The 26,711-nt window shown below is 36.2% G+C and overlaps 1 protein-coding gene across 1 annotated transcript in view; it reads left to right on the top strand.

Annotated features, from left to right (window-relative positions):
- CSMD1 (CUB and Sushi multiple domains 1) overlaps positions 1–26,711 on the top strand; it is a 2,262,799-nt gene that overhangs the window by 1,959,512 nt on the left and 276,576 nt on the right. Inside the window, exons 28-31 of the mRNA XM_045286696.1 lie at positions 8,985–9,123; positions 13,169–13,356; positions 19,961–20,155; positions 24,093–24,209. Coding sequence (XP_045142631.1) covers positions 8,985–9,123; positions 13,169–13,356; positions 19,961–20,155; positions 24,093–24,209 — 639 coding nt within the window. The remainder of the gene's footprint in view (positions 1–8,984; positions 9,124–13,168; positions 13,357–19,960; positions 20,156–24,092; positions 24,210–26,711) is intronic.

Raw genomic sequence — 26,711 nt, 5'->3', positions numbered from 1 at the left:
TGTGACCTCTGAAATGGTGCCTGCAAATGTACCATTTCTTTAGAAATGCTTCTCTAGAGTTTCTTACATGCCCTCTGGTTCTCTGAGGCTGTATTTGACATTTTACAGTAGCGCTTTAAACTTTATTTTATAAGGTAAGATAAAGAAAGTAATTTACTTAATGTAACAGTAACTGGTATTTATTTAACATTTCCTATCCTTAACAAATCTTGCACAACTATACATCAATTAAATTAGTATAATTCAAAATTGTGTGTTACAGAACCTTATAACCTTACCACTACTATTTTCATTTTTAATATAGAAAAATGCCCTTAAGAAAAACCTACTCACTAAAGAGTGCTTTTTCTTTTTTAGATAGTTATTCTATAGTATCAGTGTGATTTTAAATAGAATCCTGAAAAATAGAACATCTACTTTTTATGTCAAAAGAAAGATGAAAAGATCATGATAGTCAACAATTTGACCTTATTAAAAGAATAACAGTGGTTTTTGCAAGCTTTAGTTTAGGTAACTACCAAGATACTTTTATCACTCAAATGGTCTGAGGGTAATATATATTCTTTGATTGTAAAAATACCCTTTTTTATAGATTGTCTCTTCATTCAATTAAGCATTTCACCATAAAATCACTATATAGAGTATTTGAAAAAGACATTCTTCAAAACTTCATTATTTAAATGAACAATCACAGTTTAATGTTTACTTCCTTAATCTATTTGGGAAATGTACACTTTAATTACTCTGTAAAGTGTGAAAGTGATAGTAAAATGACATGCCCAAAGTCAACGGATGAGTGTACATACTGTGACCTGAAGGGGGTTTTATATATTACAGTACTTTTATTGTCATATACACAGCAGCATGGAAATGTTCAGTGGCCTTGCCGTGTTACGATGCATAGCTTTCAAGTTTTTACAAAATACTTACAGCATTCTGAAGATAGATGAGATCTGCTTGCTCTGTTTATTAGCATGCTCAACCTTGTCAGTGAACTATCCATGTTTATTTAATGTTTCTGCTGCATTTACATCTTATAACTTTTGTAAGCATTGTCATGCATTTTATTTCAAGCTGAGTCATTGGGAGACTTACAAGATTTCTGTGTATTAGTATTTGAAGGAGAGTAATTACCTATTAATGCAACACTCATTGGAAGTCATTGGCCTATTTTTAAATTATGAAATACTCTTATTAACTTATTTTTTTCTTCTTTACATTTTTTAAGATCATGGAGGAATACATTAAAATGGAATACTACTATAAGTTAATATTTTAAAGATAATTGTGGCCAATAAAACTTGAAAAAAAACAGAAAATAAAATTAAAAAGGCAATTGTGATTTGGCAATATGTTAAAGAAGAACCTATTAAGCATATTCCCAACCAATCTATAGACTTTTGTTGGTTCATTTCTTAGTTAGTTAATTTTGATGAACAACTGAGTAATTTGATCTGCAGTGAAGAAAAGCGATGATATTCCTCCATTTGAATATCAACTCCAAGTACAAGATAAAATAATTTCTAAGCAACTGAATGATCTATGCTTTTGGTAACCTAAGCTATCTACAGTCATTGGTATTTGAAAACAAAAAGTAGAAAATGTATATTTGAAAAGAATTAACATGATCATTTTATTAAATTATATGCCCCACCCCAAATCCCTTGCTCTCCTATAAGAAACTATTGAATTATATATAGACTTTCCAACCCTGGTCTGGATGGCAGTATTTTGTTTGTTTGTTTTAATGTGGATTGGAAATGAGACATCCATTTTCCCCTGGATTGCCCTCTCCTCATTTTAAGTGTCCAAAGAAAAGGGTAGCCATGCAGTCAGTTTAGGCTTTTAGTGACGCCGTCTTTAACGAAGTCTAACTGGACTTTGGGTTGATAGTTGAAGCCTATTCAGCAGCTCTCTTGGAGGCAGGTCCAGCGAACTGCTTTCTTAAAGCATATAGTCAAGACTAGCGGTGGAGGAGTCCTACTCCCTAACGCCTGGGCTCTCTCTGAGTAGAGTCAAGACAACTAACAATAGCAAATAGATGGAAAGAGATACCGGGAACTATAGAAGTATATAACAGACCTTTGACCTGTGATTTCCCCTGGGTGTTTTCCACCAGCTAATATTTATGATATCAATGGGTGGCAAACTGCTTTCATCGCTGCCATCCAGTGGAAGACACGGAGCCTATATGGTAATTCGTAGTGACTATGAAGGACAGAGTAGAACTGCCCCTAGGGGTTTCTGACTGCCAATCTTCAGAGAAGCAGAAAACCTCCGAGGAGTGCTATGCAGGTACTAGTCCAATTCGTTATGCAAGGGTTTTTAGAAGTTAAAGATGCATGAAAACTTGAGCGCTGGCAGATCAGATAGTATTTCAGTTGCTCTTTTCTTCACACTCACCTAAGGTCTGTTGTGTTGACCTGTGATACTCTTTTTATTTTGCAATGCTTACCCTCATTAAAAATAAAACATGTTTGAGGGGAGTGCGGAGTGGAGACCCAAAGCCCATTAGTAGGCCACTGGAGATCCCCTTGCAGAGGGGTCTCGGGGAGGAGATGAGCCAGTCAGGGTGCGATGTAACAACGATGAGAAATACAACTTTCCTCTAATTCATAAATGTTTCCTCCCCGCTCCCACTACCATGACTCGACTTCGACCTTGCAAGTCTGGCTAGACCAGATGATGTACACTGGTACAGATAGGAACTGGAAATACAGGGAATCCAGGACGGATGAGCCCTATAGGACCAGTGGTGTGAGTGGCAAAACAGGGAGGGTAAAGGGAGAATGGGTAGGAAAGAGGGAACCGATTACAAGGAACTGTGTGTGACCTCCTCTCTGGGGGACAGACAACTGAAAAGTGGGTGAAGGGAGATGTCGGACAGGGAAAGATATGACAAAATACCAATTTATAAACTATCAAGGGCTCATGAGGGAGGGGGGAGCGGGGAGGGAGGGGAAAATTGAGGACCTAATGTCGGGGGTTTAAGTGGAGAGAAAATGTTTTGAGAATGATGTACAAATGCGCTTTATACATTGATGTGTGTATGGATTGCGATAACAGTTGTATGAGCCCCTAATAAAATGTTAAAAAAAAAAAGAAATGCATAGTTATAGAGGAACTATGGCAATTGATAATAAAATGCCATTGTAAAAAATAAACAAATAAAATAAAATAAAACAATAAAAATAAAATAAATAAATAAATAAATAAAACGTTTACTATGGAACTTTTTTACAAGCTATTAAAATATTCCACTATAATAGAGTTTTTTAATCGTTATTATACAATTAAGCAAACAAAATAAAACCCAAAAATACCACAGGTGAAATAAAGTTACACTATTTTCTTACCTGCAGACAATTACTATTAATATAGAAAACACAAATAAACTTCATAATTATCTTATATATACAAAGGGGCTTCAACTATTTGTGGGAAAAATTGAAATTGAAAGATAATGGAATATTTCCATGAATTTTTTGCCATCTCCTTGTATATAATCATTTTAGAGTATTTTTAAATGGCAGCATTCTCTCTCTTATTTTGTAAATTGAACTTTTTACTTATCAATGCATGTTGATTGGCTTGTGTGTGTATGTGTGTTCATGTGTTTTCTACTAATTAAGTTCTAATGACTAATAGACTCTCTTTGTGTACACCAATATTGATCATATTAGTTCATCATTATTTTACAATTAGGTTGTTTCATTGTTTCCCTATTATGGAGATTGTTACATACAACCTTGTTTAAAAATGTATTGTTCATTATTTCTGTATGAGATACTACTAGAATTTATGTAGTTCTAGGCTTTTAAAACATTTAAGGAGACTATACTAATTTATTCTAACCATGAATGAAAATGTCTAATTTTTGTCAACTTAAAAAAAAACTAGGTATAATGTTTTTAATCTCATAACTTAATATGGCAGAAAGTGATTATTCTTTGTGTTTTAGTTTAAATTTTAAGCCAGCAGTCAGGTTGAATTATTTTTCATGCACTAATTGGCCATCTGGATTTCTTCTTCCTTGATTTACTGGCTAATTTTCCCGCCCTTAATATTATTTTTCTCTTTATTTCAGGTATTTATTTTTTATAAAATATTTTAATCTCTCATCTGTTTTGTGTGCTAAAGCTTTGTCATTTGCTTTTAATCTTCTTTCCTACAGTATAATTTGATGCTTCACTTTTTTTACTTCTCAGTACAGTCCTATCAGGAGAATAGGGAGTTCCTTCTTTGTCTCTTTATTAGTTAAATTGAACAGAATTGACTCTTTAGACTAAACTAAAATTCGAAACAAAGCAAAGAAACAAAAAACAAACCCACTATCATCAAGTTGATTCTACTTACTGTGACCCCATTTAGCGTTTCCGATTTCTCCCGAAGGTTTAATGGCCGCAGAGAGCCTTGTTTTTCTCAATGGTGTGTTTGGTAGATTCGAGTTGCTGACCTTGTAGTTAGTTTGACTTTTACTGAATAGCACTGCCAGGACTCCCTTCTGACTAAAGGACTCTTAGAAAACATGTCCTGTGGAGCAGACTGCGGTTCATAGGGTCCCTGGGTGTTAAGGGTACACCTGCGTTCCATAGGTTTCCACGTGCTGATTCTTGGGAGTAGTTCTCCAGCCTTTCTTCCACACATACCTACATTCTAATGCTGAGAAAACTAGATTTGTATTTAGATTCAAAGTTGTCTGTTCTCATAAAAAGGTACAGTCTCAAAACCCTGCCTAGGGATGACAAGGCGTAGGGATCAATGGGATGGCAGTGAGCATGGTTTTGAAAAATGAGATTAGAAAGCTGTTTTGATGCAGAGCCATTGATGTATCTCATTAAGAATTTTGCCTCAAACGCTGATCATTATGATGATACAGTATTTAAAATTTCAGAATTTAAAGGCTTTCCCTTTGTGTCCATTATTTTTGGAGAATTTCTTCCTTTCTCTGAGTTTCATTTTCTACTAGAATCTAATCTTATCCCCAGTAATTTTAAACTGTTTAATTAAATTCTACTAAACCAAAAATGAAGGATACCAGACCAAAAGAGAGAACAAATAAACCAAGACAGTAGCACTTTACATATTATACTTCAAAGCTTTTAAATAGCTTCATTTGAATTTGCCTGTTGGGATGTATATGAATAAGAGAAGATATCCAGTTTGTTTCTTTTAAATCATTATTAGCTCTGAACTCTTCCACTGGTTGCACCCTGGAGCCCATGCCCCGAATCTGTCATTTTTTTCATCTTCAAACCCTGCATGGGTTAGAATATTCTCAAATCTGTAAGTACTTTTTTTAGCTACATTACAATCCCCCTACCCCCATTTTTCAGGCTTCTCACCCTTAAAACTATCAGCATTTTTTATTCTAGGAGAGTATCATCTTATAAACACTAACCATACATTAACTTCTACATAAATTACTAAAATGAAATTGCATAGTATGAAAATTATTTGATCATTCTTGAAGAAATCATATTGTATTAATCTTATTGATTATATAGCTCTGAATACTTATTATAAATAAAATCCTATAATATTGCTCATAGGTTGTCCTTGAGTAGGTTCTCAGACTTATAGGGGAAAATCAAAATTACTCAACACTCCACTGGTAATGAAAAACATTTGTACTATAGCTCATAATCCAGGAAAAAAGTGTTGGCATCTGCTATTGTAGTCCCCCTGAAATTTACCAGCAATTCCCTGCCCCAGGGGATGGGATCACCCATTTTGGAAAACACTGGATTAAACTTGAAATTATGCAAAAATGTTACTCAGTATTACTTGTATTCTCATAGAAAAGTAATTGGAAAGCTTACGTGTGCATTTAAAGTTACATCCATGGCAGACAATTATGAAATGTGTTTCTCTTATATGCATTACTTTGATTATTTACTTAAAAAAAAGTTTTTCTTTGCATGTGTGTGGTGGTGGGGTAGAATTCTTGATTATGGCATTTTCCTGTCTACCTTTGTTTTGAACCCCTGATTGTGTTCGTTGATACTTTGAGGACTAAGGTGTACATGACCCCAACTATAGTATTTTCAGTGGCCTCTTGTGCATATGAAGGTTGGTCATCGAATAAAACTGAAGAAGAAGCTGTGCCTTTTATTTTGTGTTCAAGAAGAATATTGAAGGTACCGTGGACTTTCATCTGAACGAGCATCTGCTTTGGAAGAAGGGCAGCCGGAGTGCTCCTTAGAGGGAAGGATGGCGAGCGAGACTGCACCTTACATCCTTTGGGCATGTTGTCAGAGAGGCCAGTCTCTTGGAGAAGGACATCATCATGTTTGGTGCCTTCACACAGTAGCTGCAGCAATGGGACAGTTGTGAGGAAGGAACAGGACCGAGCTTGGCTTTTCTAGATCAGGTCACTCTGGGTTGGAACTGACTTGATGTCATGTCACCTAACGACAGTAACAACATATGAGAAAAGCTATAGTTTAGGGGAAATGCTACAATTTAATGGGGGTTACATCACTAAAAAGATAGCTTGGAACAAAGCATAGTATTTCATGTGTAAAACTTTTAAACATAACAGATTTTTAAACACCAACTCGTGTACTTTTGAATGCTATGTTTTTTTTTTCATTTAATAGTTACTTTACTTTTATTTTTATTTTTTTCTAATCATTTTATTAGGGGCTCATACAACTCTTATCACAATCCATACATACATCAATTGTGTAAAGCACATTTGTACATTCATTGCCCTCATCATTCTCAAAACATTCACTCTCCACTTAAGCCCCTGACATTAGGTCCTCATTTTTCCCCTCCCTCTCCCCTCCCCCTCCCTCATGAGCCCTTGATAATTTATAAATTACTATTTTGTCATATCTTTCCCTGTCCGACGTCTCCCTTCACCCACTTTTCTGTTGTCCGTCCCTTAGGGAGGAGGTCACATATAGTTCCTTGTAATCGGTTCCCTCTTTCCAACCCACTCTCCCTCTAGCCTCCCAGTATCCCCACTCACACCACTGGTCCTGTAGGGATCATCCACCCTGATTCCCTGTATTTCCATTTCCTATCTGTACCAGTGTACATCCTCTGGTCTAGCCAGACTTGCAAGGTAGAATTCATATCATGATAGTGGGAGTGGGGAGCAATGCTATGTTTTTAAATTACCTTTCATGCAAATATTGTTTAGAAAAATCTTACTTTGAAACATTCCTAAATACTTTGAGATTCAATAACAGACAGTGGCTTGTCTTTTAACAGATCACACTGTGCAATTGTTATCTTACACATCCAAACATTTAAACATTTTAAACACATTTGAACTATATTTAAAAATTGAGTAAATAAATTGGAATTACAATAAGCATTTTCATTAAGTAATATTTTTAGATGTAGGGTGTAGTTCAGACACTTATGTATGGATTCTAGACATCATTTATTATTTAAATGTCGATGTTTGTGTTTTCATTTTAAAGTTCTGGGAAAATTGCCCACAGTCTACGTCAGAATAAGCAAACTCACTGCCTTCAAGTCTATGTGGACTCTAAGTGATGCTGTCCCACAAGGTAGAACTCCCCTGCGGGTTTCCAAGCCCTCTTTCCTCTTCAGAACCACCGGTGGCTTCGAACTGCTAATCACACCCCAGCATGTAACCCAGTGGCATAGAAGTTACACATTGGGGCCATGATTCCAAAGGTCAGCAATCCCAAACGAACAGCCAATCTGGAGCTCAGGAGGAAAACAGGCTTCCTATTCCTATCAACAATGACAGGGAATTCCTGGGAAGAAAACCTGTCAAGAATTTCTGGGAAATTCACAGGGCTCCTGTTCTACCCTGACCTATAGGATCACCATGAGTCGACTCCGTGGCCCTTAGTTTGAGTTAAGCCCTACAGAGGTCAGAAAAAAACAAAGCACGGTGACCCTATAGGGCAGGGTAGAACTGTCCCTGTGGGTTTCTCAGATTGTAACTCTTTACGGGAGTAGAAAGCCTCATTTTTTTCCCAATGAGCTGCTGGTGATTTTGAACTGCTGACCTTGTGGTTCACAGCCCAGCATATAACTATTTCTCCACTGAGGAAGGGCACATCAGTTCCTACACAGATCAGAGGATTGTAGAAATATATAAAATCATTTACTCATTCATTCAGCAACTATGTAATGAATAACTATGAGCAAAGTTTGTACTGGGCATTGGGGGTAAGACTACACAAAGATGTTGTTAGGTGTCTCCAAGTTGGTTCTGGCTCACAGCAGGAATGAAATAGGGATTGGTTCTAGCCATCCTCATAATTGTTCTTGCATTTGAGCCTACTGTTGCAGCCATGAGTGTCAATCCATCTTGTCTTGCTCTTTTTAGCTGCCCCTCTACTTTACCAGGCCTATGTCCTTCCGTCGGGAGTGCTCTCTCTGGATACCGTGTCCAGAGAGAGACAGAGGAAGTCTTGCCATTCTGCCTCAATGGTTGTACTTCTTCCAACAAAGGTAGATGCTCCTTTTAAGGAGTGATTGGTCACAATAACTGATTAATAACTTTGTAAGCCATAGAAAGCACCAAAACAACAACACACACACACAATCAACACATAAAGTATTGTTCAGGGTGATATTGTTTTTCTTTTCTTTTTTGTCCAAGGTTATTTCTTTTTGGCTTATGAATGTGTATATGGGTGTGTGTGTCTGTGGGTATGATTTGCAGCATGCAGGATATTAATGTACTTTCTTTAACTTAATTGGGTAAACATTTAAATTACGAAGCAAAACAGATTTTCCAGAAGTTTGAAAATTGTCTCTATAAGTGGTATGATGAATTATTCAAAATTTCTTAATAATTACATGAAAAAGACTTCTTGGGTGTTAATGTGCTATCTGGATAATTACTCAGTAAATCAATGCATGGTCTCTTTGAAGAGGAGAATGCTGAAGAATGAGCCTCCCCACCCCCCAAATGAATTGTGTGATGTTTGAGTTCACACTGACCAGTGTTTCTCGCTTTCCCATCTCTCCCTCTTCCATGACAGCTGCTTGTGGAGGGAACCTGAGTGGCCCGGCGGGTGTTATTTTGTCACCTAACTACCCACAACCGTACCCTCCCGGGAAAGAGTGTGACTGGAGAATAAGAGTGAACCCCGACTTTGTCATTGCCTTGATGTTCAAAAGGTACCCCCGCCTGTACAATACTCCTTGTTAGCAGTACTTTAAATGTCATACCTACAATTCCTTCATTCATCACTTCATACAGCCTCCAATTTTGTTTCTACTAAGTCCTAGATTTGTGTCTAATAGGTAGTACAAGAGCCTGCAAAATGACATAAATGGAACTGTATTCCCTTGATTTAGAGTCTTCTATTTGTGCTAGGATTCACATGATGAACCACACATGGTTTTTAAATATTATCTTGTGCACAAGGTATTCCATATGGAAAGGCTTGATTTACAAAATATTTAAGAAAAGTAGTGAAAAAATGATATACACACATTTAATATAATTTATTAATGTGTCATATTTCTTTAAATGCAATAGCTAGTTCATCCCCATAGCACATCTTGTGTGACATTCCCAAGGTTAACACTGTTATTATCACGAAGACAGCAAAGGCTTGCTAGAGCTTTGGAATGGAAAGACGTAACACCATGAGTGTTTCTAAAAGTGGTGGCGCTCACTAATCTAGGTGAAAAAGGTTAACATATTCGATGAAGTGATGAGAATACATTCTATAAGAGCATCACATTATAATCACACTACAGATGATAAATATGTATATTTTAAAACCTCACCATCTTCTACAGCCTTACATTTTGATTTCTGAAGCAAATGAGTAGGATATATTAAGATGTGAGTGGGGTTATAAACTATTCTATTGATCACTTTCCTATGCAGAGCAAAGTGGTCTAATTATTTTTCTGTCAATTGAACAAGTTACTTTTTTTGAGATATTTACATCAATATCCAAGCCCAAGGCATGATTCTGTCCTTTTGCCTCCTGATCAATTCTGAGTCAGTATTTTTAAACCTCATGATTTTGAATTTTAAGTAGTTTGATAAGCCATCATTTTCTGACTTTAAAATGCTGCTATAATTTTATTGAATGATAAATACTTGACCTACAACACAAACCTGTAAAATCTGCTGGCTATATTTTGGATATCTTTGTTCTTTTTTAAATTTAATGTTACATTCTAGTAGCCAAAATATACTTCTCTTGCCAGCTGATTATAAATAAATAAAAATTAAAAGCCTGTTAGTGAATACAGAGGCTTATTAGTTCTTATGAGTTTCCTAAATTACACTGTCAAAGTGACTAATTATGAAGGTTTCTAATGCACAAGTAATTTGGCATATATGAAAAATGTATATAAGAAGTTCCCTTGCCCCACCCCACTGTATTTTGTACACCTCAAATGAAGAGTGTGGAATTACAAAGCTTCAGCTCTCTGCTCTCTGAACCACTAGCCATCAACATTTGTGATGTCGTACCACGGTGGCTTGCCTTTTGCTTTCATGCTAGTCTGAACAAGCTTGGAGAGGCTGGGCATGGGCAGGTGCACTAGTTATCTGAGACCTAAGCAACTGAGACCTCAGTGGTGTCCAGAGTGAACCCAGAATTCTTAACTGGTTGGACAGAAATGTTCAACTTCATAAATGCAGAGACCGACACTAACAATGGCAGCTAAGGAGATCTAGGGACAGTGTATAACAAATTCAGCTAGATATTAAGGGGACGGGGATCTGGCCTTGCTAACAGTAAGACAAAGAACTCCCTGGTCTGGAATACATGTGAGCTTCTAGGGCAGACTCCAGTTCTCTGAGTCCTTTGAGAGGGATGCCATATCATTGGGTGATATGGGTCAGACTTGACTTCACGACACCGGATTTGGTTCCCTAACCTGCCTCCATAGACTATGGGATTCATTCTACAGGAGCATTCATTGCTACTGTATTTAAAGTTGGTTTGAAAGTGTAACTTGCCTTTGGCTTATCCTGTGGGCTCGTAGGTATGTGTGGAACTGTTGCCACCTGTCACCAATTTGTTTCCCACTTACGGTGAACACAGCTGGTCCTGCCGCAGGCTTCCCCACTTTGCTATTTTTGAGCTCCTTGTGGCAGCACCTGTGCCATCGCAGCTCATTGAGGACCTTCCTCTTTTTCCTGATCCCCTACTTTGCCAAGAAAGAAGACCAACATTAATAAATTAAATTGTAACTAAGTCTAAAATTTAATTCTATCCTGCTATATAATGCTCAAGTTACATATAAACAGAAAGCAAAGGTAAAATATACGTTTGGGTCTGATTGTATTTCAGGTGCTAAATAAATAAACATAATCACCAGCACCTGCTCCCATGAGTCAATTCCGACCCCTAGTGACCACCTAGGAAAGAGTAGAACGTTCTCGTAGGTTCCCCCAGGCTGTATTCTTTACAAAACTGATCATCGTACCTTTTTCCCAAAAGTGACCAGTGGATTCAAGTAGCCAGACATGTGGTTCAAGTCGAGCACTTAACCACTGCATCACCAGGATTCTGTTAGCAATCCTTACCTAAGCCATGATTGAAGGTACAGCATGATCACGATCTAATTATAAAAGACTTTAAAAGTTTGTGGACAAATTCTATCATTTTTAATTTGAATTTTTCACTAAATTTTGGAGCCCCCCTCAATATCTTTGCAAGATATTCCAAATAAAATTATTAGCTCAATCAAAAGCTACTTGATTGATAAAATCTGTTCCCCCGAATGCTTAGTGATCATTTGCATTATATGCTTTAAGCATTTTTCTGCTTTCACTGATCATATCTAATAAATCTTTTAAAACTAATTTCAATATTATATTAAGAGAATGAACTCCGAACAGTTACAGGAGTCACCTGTAATGGAACAGCAAAATGCAGGGCTGGCTCTCCTTGATGCTTATTTCCCATGAATCGTTTCTAAAGTAATAGGAAACTTCCTAACCTTTTCTTATTTTATTAAGTTGAATCTCTAGGTAAATTAGAGTCAATTAAACAATGGCACCTTTAAACAATGTTGATAATGTGTGTTTGTGTGCATGTGTGCTTCCCAGGTAAGTCATCAACTTAAAGGGAAGGGAGTAGAAATTCTAGGAATTGAGACCATGATGAAGAAAGAAAAATCCTCTCAAACAGAATTCAGAGAAAGAGTGGAGGGTGATGTTACAATACATCAGTGTATGCCTCACTATAATTTACTTTTTATGATTATCACACCAAGGTCTTAGACATCTGAACAAAGTGTAAGCTTTTAATTTAGAGTATATATTATTTTAAAGCTCAGAGTCTACATCCGCCTCACTTCAAAAGTGGTGCAGACATTTAAAGCAGCTTCCGTTTGAGAGTTTTGGGTTTAAATAGTTAGACTCCTGGACAACTAACCACAGATTAGTATTATAAGAGAAAGAGGACAAGTTAGATTTACCTAAGCATGTAAAGCAATTAGATTTTCTAAGTAAGAGCAAATAATCAAACAAAAAGATCCATAGCCAAACTTTAAGAAAATAAGTAATCATGGGGATGCATATTTTTGTAGCTACGTAATTCACATAAAAATTAAATGTCAATGAAAATTCATCTCATTTGCAGTCCTGTCTATCAAGTTGCACTTCATTAGCAACGTTAGAGATAATGAGACGAGATATTATATCTGTATTCCAATAAATTTTAGAGCTGTCTTCAAATTTTTATTACATTGAACATCAGTTATTTAATGTATAATACCACATGCTGTATCTTAAAATAGTTAAAATTTGTTATATATCACTATTATAGCATGTTTTATATTGTTATATTTAACTTTTATGCTGTCCAGATTTTATGAAATATTATTAAAAACAGCTTGGTGGAATAGTGGTTAGAGCACTTGGCTGTTAAAAACGAGGGTCAGTTCAAACCTACTAGCCAGTCCATTTGAGAAATATATGGCTATTTGGTTCTATAAAGATTTGCAGCATTGAAAACCATGTGGGGCAATTCTATTTTATCTTATATGCTTGATGGTTCTTATGAGTCATAATTGATTTAATGACAATGATTTGGGTTTTGGTTATTAAGCCAAAGCAAATCTAATCACCTGGGTGCTTACAGAGACCCTATATTCTGAAGGATAAGAGAAGTTTACATTAGTAACTAATATTAATATGCAATGATTATGTTCCATCTATGCATATATATGTGACTTTTTTTTTTAGCTTCAACATGGAACCTAGCTATGACTTTCTACACATCTATGAAGGGGAGGATTCAAACAGCCCACTCATTGGAAGTTTCCAGGGCTCTCAAGCCCCCGAAAGAATAGAGAGTAGTGGAGACAGCCTTTTTCTGGCATTTCGGAGTGACGCATCTGTGGGTTTGTCTGGGTTCGCCATTGAATTTAAAGGTATTATGATCAACTTCATTTGTTTGGAAATTATTTTGCAGCTGGATTTTGTTAAATGCATGGATATTTGTATGGATTATCTCTTCATCTGCTCACTTCATAAAGTGTGCGGATGTATCTGAGTAAGGGAATACGATGTCGCCAGTGAAGAAGAAATTTCAAAAACATTTCTTATTTCACTGAAAAGAAAAAAAAAGTAAACAAGAAGATGGACCTAAAAACTTAAAATCATTAGAAATAAACTATAGTCTCTGCGATGAAGAATTTGATAATTTTTAAAACTACTTTGAATTTTGTTTTAACCTTTTACCATTTGTGTCTTCAAGATGTCTATGTACATTAAAATGCCCTAGTTTTCTGTCATTTTAAAAATGTGTAAGGTAGCTATTACCTCTTTCTTTTTCTCTGTCACCTTTGTATATTGATCTAATGAGGAGCTCTGGTAATTGCTACATCTTTGGTCACCAGACCAGTGAATTTCAGATCAGTCATCTTATAAACATTTGGGGGAAACAAAAAAGCTCACAAACAAACAAACAAAAATCTACCAGAGCTAAACATTTTGCTATTAGGCTCACATTTATTAAAAAATATGTATTCTCAGAGCATATTACAAAGAATTAGATAAAATGACTACAAATATAGTAAATGAATTCAACTTTTATATTTATAGAAATGTTGAATTTAAGTAGGAGAGAAAACCATAGAAGATAATATAGTATATAATTTATTTCCATTCACTATTTATTGGGTTTGAATGCTTTTATGTAATTTTAAGCAGAAAAATAAAACCATTTCTCCCCAGACTTAAACATCTATAACTTTTGTCTATTTATTAAAGAGTACAAACATATTTACAGTTCATCAATCTGATGTATCTCCAGTAATTTTGGGATGGCATCTGCATACTCATGAACAATTTAAAGAGTTACTGCAAGCATTTATCATGTTCAAGGACAGTTCCTGATGAACAAACACTCACTGAACAGCCCATGAAGCATGGCAGTAAATACAATGAGTAAAAACAAACCAGAACAATGGACAACAAAAGCATTCCCCTAAAGGGCAGACCTAGGCTTTCCATCCTGTAAGAATTACCTGTTCCGAAACCCACAGGCAGTCTACCCCTCCTACAGGGTCGCGAGGAGTTGCAGTTGACTCAGTGGCAGTGAGTTTTAGAAATAGAAAATGATACATGTATCATTGCCTATTTGGAAGAGGAGGCTTTCTGCTCCTGTAAAGATTTATAACCCCAGAAGCCCCCTGGGGCAGTTCTACTCTGGCCTATAGGGTTGCTATGAGTTGGAATTGAGTTTGGGTTTGGGGGCTATGTCAATACCTTATAGCCTGTTATGCATGTAAAGGTGTTCAAAATGTATTTAGAATGAATCGGTAAATGAATGATTAATTGAAGTATAAAATGCTATACTAGTGATATGACAGAAGACCTGTCTTTTTAATATGTTATTTAAGAAGCAGAAAATTGATCTAACTGGGTGCTATATTTCTTAATGGTTTAACAGTTCCTCCATGGAGCCTGTAAAAATGAATGAAGAAAACAAGTTAAGACAAGAATGATGATGACATTGTATGAAGCAAAGAATATGCTCATGCTATGATCAGGGAAGCAACTTGCAGAATGAATGCTAGGCCTAGCAAGGATTAGAAGGAGCAACAGGGCTGTCATGCTGTGAAGTGATATAAGGGGGCTGGCAGATTCAATCTACTCAGCTTCCAATGCAGGGATGTTCAAGAATTTCCTTAACTGGAACAGACATTAACAACAGCAGAGCACGCCATATTATGAAGTCATCTAATTAGAAAACATGACAAATTTAAGCAAAAAAAAAGCACCACTGATTTATCACCAAATATCCTGAACTGACAACTAGGTAAATGAAACCAAAAGATTAGATGCAGTTCATCTGAATAAAACTGTGGCATCTGAAATCTAAATTAGTAACAGAGAATAAGAGCTTTTGTGAATGGTATATAGCTAAAAAGTAAACTAACAATAAGTATTAATTTAGATATTTCGAACAAAAATAAATCAAAATATTGAAACAAACAAACAAACATATATTGGTATGGCATATAATAAAATTTTGCTCATTTTATAGAAAGAAAAAAAATCTAACCTAGATTGCTGTTTGTATTCAGTATATGGTCCATACATTATGTTGAATAATTGAAAAAACAATAGCAAAATGGGGCAACTTTTATAGTCTATATTGCAGTATTCAAGTGATCATTATTTGCTCGCAATAAATGTCCATATGAGGATTAAGGTACATATGGTAAATCATCAAAATGTCCCTACCATCTTAAATATCCCAATTGATTTTAAATAAAGTGAATAGTGTACACTGGTTTCAACCTGCCACAAAATGGCTACTGATAGACTTAACAATAACAAAAACAGAGAACTTTAATAAATTTGGACAAGATATATCTATAAATTTCATTTTTACATAAGTATGTAAATAAATTATATTAAACTAGGATAAGTCAAATTTCCCAAAGAATTTTTTGTTTACTGCTCTTGGTGTATAAGAAAAAGTAATATATTGAATTCCCACATACATTTTTTTTTCTTCCTGAATGACTTCTCAAGGTCTTTTTCTTTTCTGACTATCTTATTATATATTTTATACATCTCATCACCTGTCTGTCACTTTTTTGATCTGTGATAGCTTGTGTTTGCTGTAATGCCAGAAGCTCTGTCACGTGTACTTCAAATACCAGCAAGGCCAACCATGATAGACGGGTTTCAGTAGAGTTTTCAAGATTAAGACAGACTAGAACTAAGGGCTGGTGATCTACTTTTTAAAACATTGGAAAGTATATATCTCATGAAAAGAGTCAGAGTATAGTCTCCTGTAGCATCAGAAGATGAGCCTCCTAAGCTTGGAAGATGCTCAAGATTTTAGGAACTCAAATAGTGAGCTGTCTTCTCCAAGCAGGGTCGACTTTAGTGACAGGAGTAGAGTAAACCTTTGAGGACCTTCATTTGGTGATATGACATGACTCCAAGGAAAAAGAAAATCCAGCTGCACATAATCAGAACATAACTTGTACAGTGTATGAATGCAGGAAAATAGGAAGTCATCAAAAATGATTTGGAACACATCATGACTGAAATTCAAAACATTAGTGATTTGAAAGGAACTAGATTGTTCAATTTTAGTTGTCCAATTATCTGTTCTACTATCCTGGGAATGCATAATATTGAAGAGAAATGATGAGAACGATAACATTCTGAGTTCAAAGTCTAACAGTATCTGTGATATAATAATATATGTTTACCATTGAGGAAGACCGATTCATGTGACTATTATTCAAATTTAAAAAGCAATCACTAATGCCAAAGATTAAGAAATGGAGGACTTTCATCAACTTCTGCAGCCTAAATTTGATCATAAAAGAAAACAAAATGCATTGATGAGCACTAGTGAATGGAATGCAAGAACAGAAAACAAAAGAGAAAGATCCACTAACCGGATACTCTGCACTGGGTGATAGAAATGACACCTGAAATTTCAGTGTAACATTTTGTAAAACCAATGTCATAGTCATTGGAAATACTTTCCCCCCCAGAACAACACAAATAACTACTACGCATGTGCACCTCACTGGATGGAATATACAGGAATCAAATAAACTACATCCTGGAAAACAGATCATATAAAAAGATCAATATCACCATTTAAGTAAGACCAGCGAGAGACTGAAGAATAAGTCATTATTTACTCTTATGTAAGTTCAAGTTAAAGCTGAATAAAATGAAAATAAACATACAAGAGCAAGATTTAGAATCTAGAATCCATGCGAAGAATAGGGCTCAGAAATTGAACACTAATAACAGAAGCCAAGATGTTTGAAAAACATCCACAACATCATCCCTGAAGAAACAAAAAGGCCATTAATATGGATATTAGATGAGACTCTGGTACTTGCTCTTGAAGGTAGTGTAGCTAAATTGAATGGAAGAAATAATGAAATATAAGTGCCGAATTGAAGATTTTAAAAGGACAACCTAAGAAGATTATGTAAAATATTACAATGATGCATGTAAAAACCTGAAGTTTCAAAACTAAAAAGGGGAAAAAAGTCAGAAATTTCTCAAATTGAAAGAAATAACGGAAAAAAATAAATCTTAAGTTGCAATAAATCTTGAAGGATTCTAGTGCAAAATATTTCATGACACGGGAATCATCCAAAAAATGGAAGGAATCTGTTGAAGCATCAAGCAAACCAACAAGCCACAGTGTAACCACTTCAGAAGCCAGGATAGAATCAGCAGCCAGTGATACTGAAGGAAGAATCCAAATAGCACTCCGGGATTGGGGAGAACGAGGGACCAGAAAATGCTAATTGAGTTGTTTCTACAACAACGGGAGCTGTGTCTGCAATAGACACCATCTTGGGGGCAGGCACTCAAACAACCATGGCAGGAAATCCGGAAGCCAAATACCTGGCCAGCTGGCTAGAAGAAAACCATATCTATGCTTATTAAAAATAAAATAAGACAATGACTGAACGGCATACAGAATGTGTCAAACAATAGCTTTAATAGCACCCACTGCCATTGGGTTGATTCCAATTTTGAGTGTGTAACTGAGTTGAACTGCCCTACGGTTTTCCTAGGCGGTGAACCTTCACCAACGCAGGAAGACCTCTCTTCTGGGAGTTTGAGCTACTAACTCTCTGGCTAGCAGCCCGATACCTGCTAAGTCTCCAAGGCATCTTCATGAATATCAAAGGGAAGTAAAGTAGTACTAAGGATGATTTTTTAAAATGCTCCAGCAACACATTGACTGGAAACTGCCAGAAATTTAAACTGGATTTTAAAAAAGATATTGGAGAAGAGATACCATTGCTGATGTCAGTTGTATCTTGACTGCAAGCATAAAATAGCAGGGCAGTGTTAACTTGGTTTTACTGATGTACAAGGCATTCAACTATTTGGATCATAACTCATTATAAATAACATTACAAAGAAAGGGAACTCCAGAACACTTCATTGTGCTCACAGGGAACCTGTACATAAGCCAAGTAGAACTCTCTTGAATAGAACCAAGGTTGGTGACCTAAAATCAGGGAAGCTGGGCATTAGGGCAGTATTCCTTCTCCATTTTTAATTTGTATGCTGAAAAAATAACTAGACCAACTGGACTATGTGAAGAACATAATGGCTACAGGCATTGAGAAAAACTTACGAACGACCTCTGATATGCAGATAGCACAGCCTTGCTAGCAGAGAGGGAAACGTGCTAGAAGCATTCCATGATGACTACGAAAGACTATAAGCTACAGTATGAATTACTATTCAACATAACAGAATATCTCACAGATAGACATATAAGCAACATCATAATAAACAGATAAAATGTTAGGGTTGTCAAGGATTTTGTTTTGCTTGAATACTCAATCATTTCCATTGAAGCAGCAGCCCCCAAACCAACCAACATATTGCATTGGCAAATCTGCTGCCAATGGCACCTTTAAAGTGTTAACGGGCCCAGATGTCACTTTCAGAACTAAAATGTGACCCAGATGATGGTATTTCATTCACCTTTATACATGCAAAAGAGGGAAATGTATAAGGAAGACTGAAAAGACTTGAAGCATCTGAATTATAGTATCGATGAAAAAAAGGAATATGGCTAGAAAAACAGAAAAATTGATCTTGAAAGAAATATAGCCACAATACCCGTTAAAAATGAGAATCGGGAGACTTTGTCTCACATACAGTGGCAGTTCATTAAAAGGAGCCAGTCTTTGGAGAAGGACGTCACGATTGGTAAAATCGAGGGTAACAAATCAGTCAGTGAGACCGGTTGACACCGTGGCTGTAAGAATGGACCCCGACATGAGCACAATTGTGAGGCTGTGGCTAGCCTGTTGTCCATAGGGTTGTTATGAGTGGGAAGCAACTTGAAGGCACTTAACATCAACATATTATAATCACGATAGAATTTTTGAGTAATTATTACAGATAAGATGCCACATTAGAACTTCATAGATCTGTGAATGCTCTCAGTTGGCTAAGTTTCACATTCACTTCTACTACTAATACCTATAACTTAAGAAGGGTAGCAAAGAAGTCAAAACATCTATATTTATTTTCTAAGTGTGTGTACTACTATTGGGAACCTGGAGAGCTTTAATTTACATTAATTATTTAATCCTCCTTTTGAGAATTTCATTTCTCCAATGTTGTCATTTGCAACTACATGTTTCTATGATTTCAGGTGCCAAATCAAACAATATACATTAATTTTTGTAATGACAATGTCAATAGCTATAAGGAGTAGAAGTATATAAAATATACTGCTATGACTTTTAACCTAGATTAATTCAATTCTGTCAAAAGAAAATATGATTTTAAAACATGATCTTATTACAAGTTAATGTATAATTTCCTATGATATTTTATTAATAGGTTATCCAGATAATAGATCAATAAATATTTCTGAGTATTTTTAATCTGCCAGACTCTGGTCTAAGCACAAGAACGGCAAGCAAGCTACTAACCAACCAAACCAATAAAAGGGAATTATGATCCTTTTCCTTATGAAGGTTATGTTGATTTATTTTAAAGAGAAACCACGGGAAGCATGTTTTGATCCTGGAAATATAATGAATGGGACAAGAGTTGGAACAGATTTCAAACTTGGCTCAACAATCACTTACCAGTGTGACTCTGGATATAAGATTGTTGACCCCTCATCTATCACATGTGTTATTGGTGCAGATGGAAAACCAGCCTGGAACAGAGTCTTACCCTCCTGTAATGGTATGTATGAGCTTATGGCTTTTCTCCTGCAATGAAAACAGTCCGTTTTAATTCAAAAACTCGTTTTTTCTAATCAATGATTGCTGTTATCATTTGAAGCAGCTGAGTCAATCTTGGCTTGTACTGACCACCCACTGGCCAAGGAGCCCTACCCATAGGGTTTTCTGTACTTTAACACAGAGATCCCCAGCTCTTTTCTCCGAAAGAACTGCTAGAATCTCTCAAACTTTGATATTCCTTAATAGCTTGATGTAGCTAGTGTATTAGCCCCAATTTTCCATTTCCCTTAGCTTGATATTTTAACTCCTGTTTTTGGTATTCTGGACTTCATCTTTTATGAAAGAAGTACTAATTAACGAATATATATATATATTTCAAAAATTCATGCAAAATATAATAAAATGATTTAAAAATAATAATAAAAATAATAAAAACTATGGAGTTCCCCCTCCCCCAATATTTGAAACTTCCGTGTGTGTGTGTGTGTGTGTGTGTGTGTGTGTCTGTGTCTGTGTATATTTAATGGATGTAAATTTCCACCCAACATATTAATAGTTTATAATTCCTTATATAGAAACTCAAAGAAATGAAATCACCTCCGGAAAGGTAACATAATTCTTTAATAATACTTAGAACAACAATAGCAAAAAGTAACTAATGTAGAGTATAGTATAGAGATAAATGGTTCTCAATGAGATGGTTTGACATGGTGACTACAATGGGCTCAAATATAGCAATCATTATGAGAATAGTACAATATTTCGTTCTGCTGTAAGTAGGGTGGATGTAAGCTGAAATTGACTCTATTTAACCTGACAGCAGCTACAAGAACGATAAAATTAAGAAAAATACACCCTTGCAAGTGGTGTACTGACAGAAAGAGTATGCAAAGTACAAATTTCTGGGCTATTGGAAATGCTTTATATTTTAATTTGCGTGGGGATTTTATGAATGTCCCCATAGGCAAAAAAATATCCTTATACTGTAAATATAAGCATTGTGCCCTTTACTCTGAGTGCAATCTTCATTTTTTAAAGAAGGTCATGTTCTGTAATTCTTGGCAAGAATCATAATTTCTAACATTATTTCAGGATAAACTCAAGGTTAGTTCAGTTAGATAGAATTAGACTATAAAAAGAATGTGTATTCCTTGAGCAGGAGCCTTGGTGGTATAGTGGTTATGCATTGGGCTGCAATCCATACTGTTGCCATTTCAAAACCACCAGCAGCTTGAAAGGCTGGACTTTCTATTCCCTTAAACAGTCCCAGTGTCTGAAGCCCACAGTGCATCTCTAGGAGGTAGCATGACTCAATGTCAGTGAGGTTGTTTATTTCTTGAACAGTCTAATAACAGTATTGGTTCTTTTTTACAATTAAAATTTTTTTATTTTATTTGGTTTTTATTTCATTTTTCAAAAGTATAGTACATTGAAAACAAAAGCAAAAGAAAATAGCCAATGAAATCTAATGGTTTCATATGTTCTATTATATCTGTTTCTAAATTCTATTGTTTTATAACCATCTAAATTTTTTAAGACAAAGAAATTATGTAGTCTCATGACCGAGTTCCTGACAAACAATAGGAATTTAATATATGCTTCCAGTGTAAATATGTATATATATGTATAAGTGGCTAAAAATTAATGAAAAAAATGTATAGTCTATTAAACATTTCTATTTTCAAATATTTTTGCCATTTTATAATAAATATTTAAACTTCTCAGATTTCAGAAAGTAGACATGAGAAACAAAAATGGGTAGGAGGCATTAAATATTCTGTGTATTGTTCAATTTTATATTTTTTATCACCTTAAAATCTAAATCTAACAGTATGGTCTAATTCACTAGCATCATAATTATCTTCCATGAAGGATTAGGTTGTCATCCTAATATCTTCATTATATTAACTTTATAATTCTATTTAAGTTGTAGGTTAGGTCATGTGCACCTATCTGGTTGAAATGCCATGTTTATTTCAGATTCCTGGCATTGTGAGGAAGTGGCAGGGACTGCTGGATATTTCCCTCCAGAGGAAATAATTTTTTGCATGTGCTTAAATGACGCTGAGTCGGCTCTGACTCCCTGAGATCCTTTGTGCAACAGAATGCAAAACTGACTGGTCTTGCGCCATCCTCACACATGTTGGCAAGCATTACATCTCATGGTCGGTCTTCCTGGTTTTCAGGAACCCTCTAACAAGCATGATGTCCTTGTCAAACATTTGGTCTCTCCAGATAACATGTCCCAAATGCATAAGAATTATTCTCACTTCCTGAGGAGCTCGCTCACTGTATTCCAACAAGACAGACTGTGGTTCTGGCCGTCCAGCGTCCGTCCAAAATTCATTTGAAACCCCGTAATTCACAGGCAGCAGTGCTTCCTCAGTCTTTCTGGTTCGTTGTCCACTTTCCACATTGCTGTGAAGTGATCGAAAATGTCTCGGTGTAGGTAAGGTGCACCACAATCCTCAAGGGACACCCCCGGTGCCCTTTCATACTGTTAAGAGAAAGTTTGCAGCACATTTTCTGAATGCAATATGTCATCATTGATTTTTTGATAAGCGTTGATTGTGGATCTAAGTAAAATTAAATTCTTGACTATGCGCGCGCGCGCGCGCGCGCGCGCGTGTGTGTGTGTGTGTGTGTGTGTGTGTGTGTGTGAGAACCTCCAAAAGGTTGTGGGGGGAAAATTACATTCCTTTTTAATTCAGTTTTTCACAAACATAGCAAAGCTCTCTCATTTGTATTCACGTACATGCAGTAGGAAGACTGCATGAGATATAAACCAGATGCATTGCTCTCCCTTTTAGAATTTATTGGGGCATCAGGATAGATGCTACAATTTTTTATTTAACCTTACTTTGGTGCAAGAAAAGGCTCAAAGCAGTTTTGAATTTTTAAAAGCTTAATATGTAACAAATGAAAGTAATTAGTAATTATGATGAAGAATTTGTTTACATTAAAGGTTGGTTCACGGAGCACTGGTAGTTCAACGGTTAAGCATTGGCTTGCTAACCCAAAGGCTGAGGCTTCAAAACCAGCACCCACTCCAAGAAAGAAAAAAAAGAAAGATGGGTTGCTTCTGTAAAGTTATATAATGTCAGAAACTCCTATGGTGCAGCTTCCTACAACAAGAATTGCTTTAATGATAGTCGGGGGAAAATTGGTTTGATCATTTTAAAGATAAAACAAATTTACAAAACATGGAAGGACAATTAGGAGTTGACCTTAAGTTAAATCTTCTTAACTGGAGACTGCTTATATATGAGCCTATGTTAATCTCACTAGGGACATAGATTTAGTAGATGAACATACTTCTATAATGAGCTCTTGGTGTAACACATCGTTATTTTCTTAAGCTCCTAACTAAATGGCTAATGGTTTGAACCTGTGAGTAACTCCATGGAAGCAAAGACTTGGCAATCTGCTTCTCTGAAACTCCAGGCTCCTAGTCAAACCCTATGGGGAGTTCTAGTCTGTCTTTATAAGGTTCCTGTGAGTCCGAAGCAACTGCACAGCACACAATGACAACAACATAGCAACAGAAATTAGCATAATCTCCCGTACCTCTGAAGTTAGTGTGATTAAGTTATCAAACAGACAATTCTGATGAGCCTTGTAAGATAATTTCTTGATTTGTCTTTATGCCATCATAAAGTTTGTTATTATTTTAGTATGCCCGAGAGAGTTCTCAAAAATAATATTGGCCCTCATGAGTTGAATCATTTTTATTTTAACCCAGTAAATCTTTGTTTTCCTTTTTTTCATTACTTTTGATTGCAATGCCAAACAAATTTTAAACATTAATATGTCAAGATTTTAGTTAAGAATGGCATGCTGGTCTTTTTTATGCAATGCTTTTAAACTATAGGAGAGGTATCTATTACATGCAGTCTTAGGAGAGCAAGCACATAATGTTTGGTTGATTTTGTTTTCAGCTCCCTGTGGAGGCCAATACACTGGATCAGAAGGAGTTGTTTTGTCCCCAAACTACCCTCATAATTACACAGCTGGTCAAATCTGCCTCTATTCGATAACTGTACCAAAGGAATTTGGTAAGAATTTCTTTTTACATTTAATTCATTGTCGTATTTAAGTGTTAATTTCTCTGGCATTTCATAAAGAAATGTCTAGCTTTTACTAAAATGAAATGATATAAAGAGGCAAATTATATCAGAAGATATGGTAGACTTATCCTACATAATATCCAAGATAATTAGTTTACCAATGGAATATAAAATTTTCAAAATTTTCCTTGTAATTCTGATTTATCACCAATGAAAAGAATTATTTGATCTAATATTTCTTTTCCTCAGAAATCATTCATTCAATTGACTGTGTTGATGTATGAAGGAACATTGGAAAGGAATTGAGAATAAGAGCAGTGTATAGTTCTGTGTATGATTGACACATAAATCTAATAACCAAATTATAATAGAGCACATTCTGTAACTGAGCCACAATTTAAGAACATGGAGATGTAATAACAGGTAGAGTTCTGACTTTCAGAAATGGTATTTAATATCCTGAAGCCGACTCAAACCAGAACCAGTTTTCCAGGATCACTTCATTTGGAAGGACTTTTCCTGGTGGATGCAGACTTAGTGAACCTCCGAGCTAGTTTCCTGAATCCCTACTCTCATTGTTGACAAGGAAGATGTCTTTCATAAAACTTATTTATTTTTTAATCATTTTATTGGGGGCTCATACAATTCTTATCATAATACATACATCCACCCATTGTGTCAAGCACATTTGTACATCTGTTGCAATTAGCATTCTCAAAACATTTGCTTTCTGCTTGAGCCCTTGGTATCAGCTATTCATCTTTTTCCCTCCCTCCCCGCTGCCCTCTCCCTCATGAACCCTTTATAATTTATAAATTATTATTACTTTGTAAAATCTTACACTGTCTGATGTCTCCCTTCACCCACTTTTCTGTTGTCCATCCCCCAGGGAAGAGGTTATATGTAGATCCTTGTAATCAGTTTCCCCTTTCTACCCTACCCTCCCTCCACCCTACCAGTATCACCACTCTCACCACTGTTCCTGAAGGGATTGTCCGTCCTGGATTTCCTGTGTTTCTAGTTCCTATCTGTACCAGTGTATATCATCTGGTCTAGCCAGATTTGTAAGGTAGAATTAGGATCATGATAGTGTGGGGGTGAGATAGTTAAAGTTTATTGTGCCAACCTGGCTGATAAACACATGTGGGGTTAATTGAAGGGTGTAGGGATAAATGGCTCCATGAGCCTCCCCTTTCTAGTTCTCATGTCTTTTGCTTTGTGATGATTGGACCACTGTATAGTTGCCTTAGCCAGTTCCCTGCTTCAGCTGGCAAGGCTCACTTCCTGCAAGACATCCACGAGGGGAAGCCACATGGACCTACCCCGATGAAGCCCTGGGTGCTGGAGCAGCCGTGTAGGGACCCCTGCCCATGCTGAGATGCTTACAGGTTCATTGATTTAGCTTTCCTCCTGCATTTGGCATCATAGTATGTGTTTTGTGAGATGGAGGAGGACTTTGTGGATTGGTGTCAGACATATGGGTTAATGTTGGGCTTGTGGGCTTGGACAGCACTGGGTTGGGATGTTTCTTGATGTGCACTTACCCATTATATAAAATTCTCTCTTATACATATGAGTTTCTGTGGATTTGTTTCTCTAATGTACACAGACTAACACGGGGTTGGGGGGTGGGGGGCAGGGAGGAAGCATTTAGGAACTAGAGGAAAGTTGTATGTTTAATCGTTGCTACACTGTTCCCTGACTGACTAGTCTCTTCCCCGCGACACTTCTGTAATGGAATATCCAGTTGCCTACAGATGGGTCTTGGGACCCCAATCTGTACACCCCATCATTCACAATGATTTGATTTTTTGTTCTTTGATGCCTGATATGTGATCCCTTTGACTCCTCCTGATCACACATGCTGGTATGCTTCTTCCATGTGGGCTTTGTGGCCACTGAGCTAGATGACCACTTGTTTAACTTCAAGCCTTTAAGACCCTAAATGCTATATCTTTTGATACCCTGGCTCCATCAGCTTTCTTCGCCACTTTTGCTTATGCACCCATTTGTTTTCAGTGATTGTATTGGGAAGGTGAGCAGACTGTGGTATGATTTTTTGTTCTTTGATGTCTGATACCTGATCCCTTCAATACCTCATGATCACACAGGTTGGTGTGCTTCGTCCATGTGGACTTTGTTGCTTCTGAGTTAGATGGCCGGTTGTTTACCTTCAAGTCTTTAAGACCCTAGATGCTATATCTTTTGATAGGTGGGCTCCATCAGCTTTCTTCACCACACTTGCTTATGTACCCGCTTTGTCTTCAGCGGTCATGTTGGGAAGGTGAGCATCATGGAATGTCAATTTAATAGAACAAAGTATTCTTGCATTGAGGGAGTACTTGAGTGGAGGCCCAATGTCCACCTGCTACCTTAATACTAAACCTATAAATATATGCACATAGATCTATTTCCCTATCCTCATATATAAATATATTTACATATGTACATGCCTTTATTTAGACCTCTATAAATACCCTTTGCCTCCTA

The sequence above is a fragment of the Echinops telfairi genome, unplaced genomic scaffold (assembly GCF_000313985.2).
Source record: "Echinops telfairi isolate 266 unplaced genomic scaffold, ASM31398v2 ScPeMD7_9;HRSCAF=40, whole genome shotgun sequence".
NCBI classification, from domain to species: Eukaryota; Metazoa; Chordata; class Mammalia; order Afrosoricida; family Tenrecidae; genus Echinops; species Echinops telfairi.
Note: the sequence above shows the minus strand (reverse complement) of the source record. Positions and strands in the feature narration are given on the sequence as shown.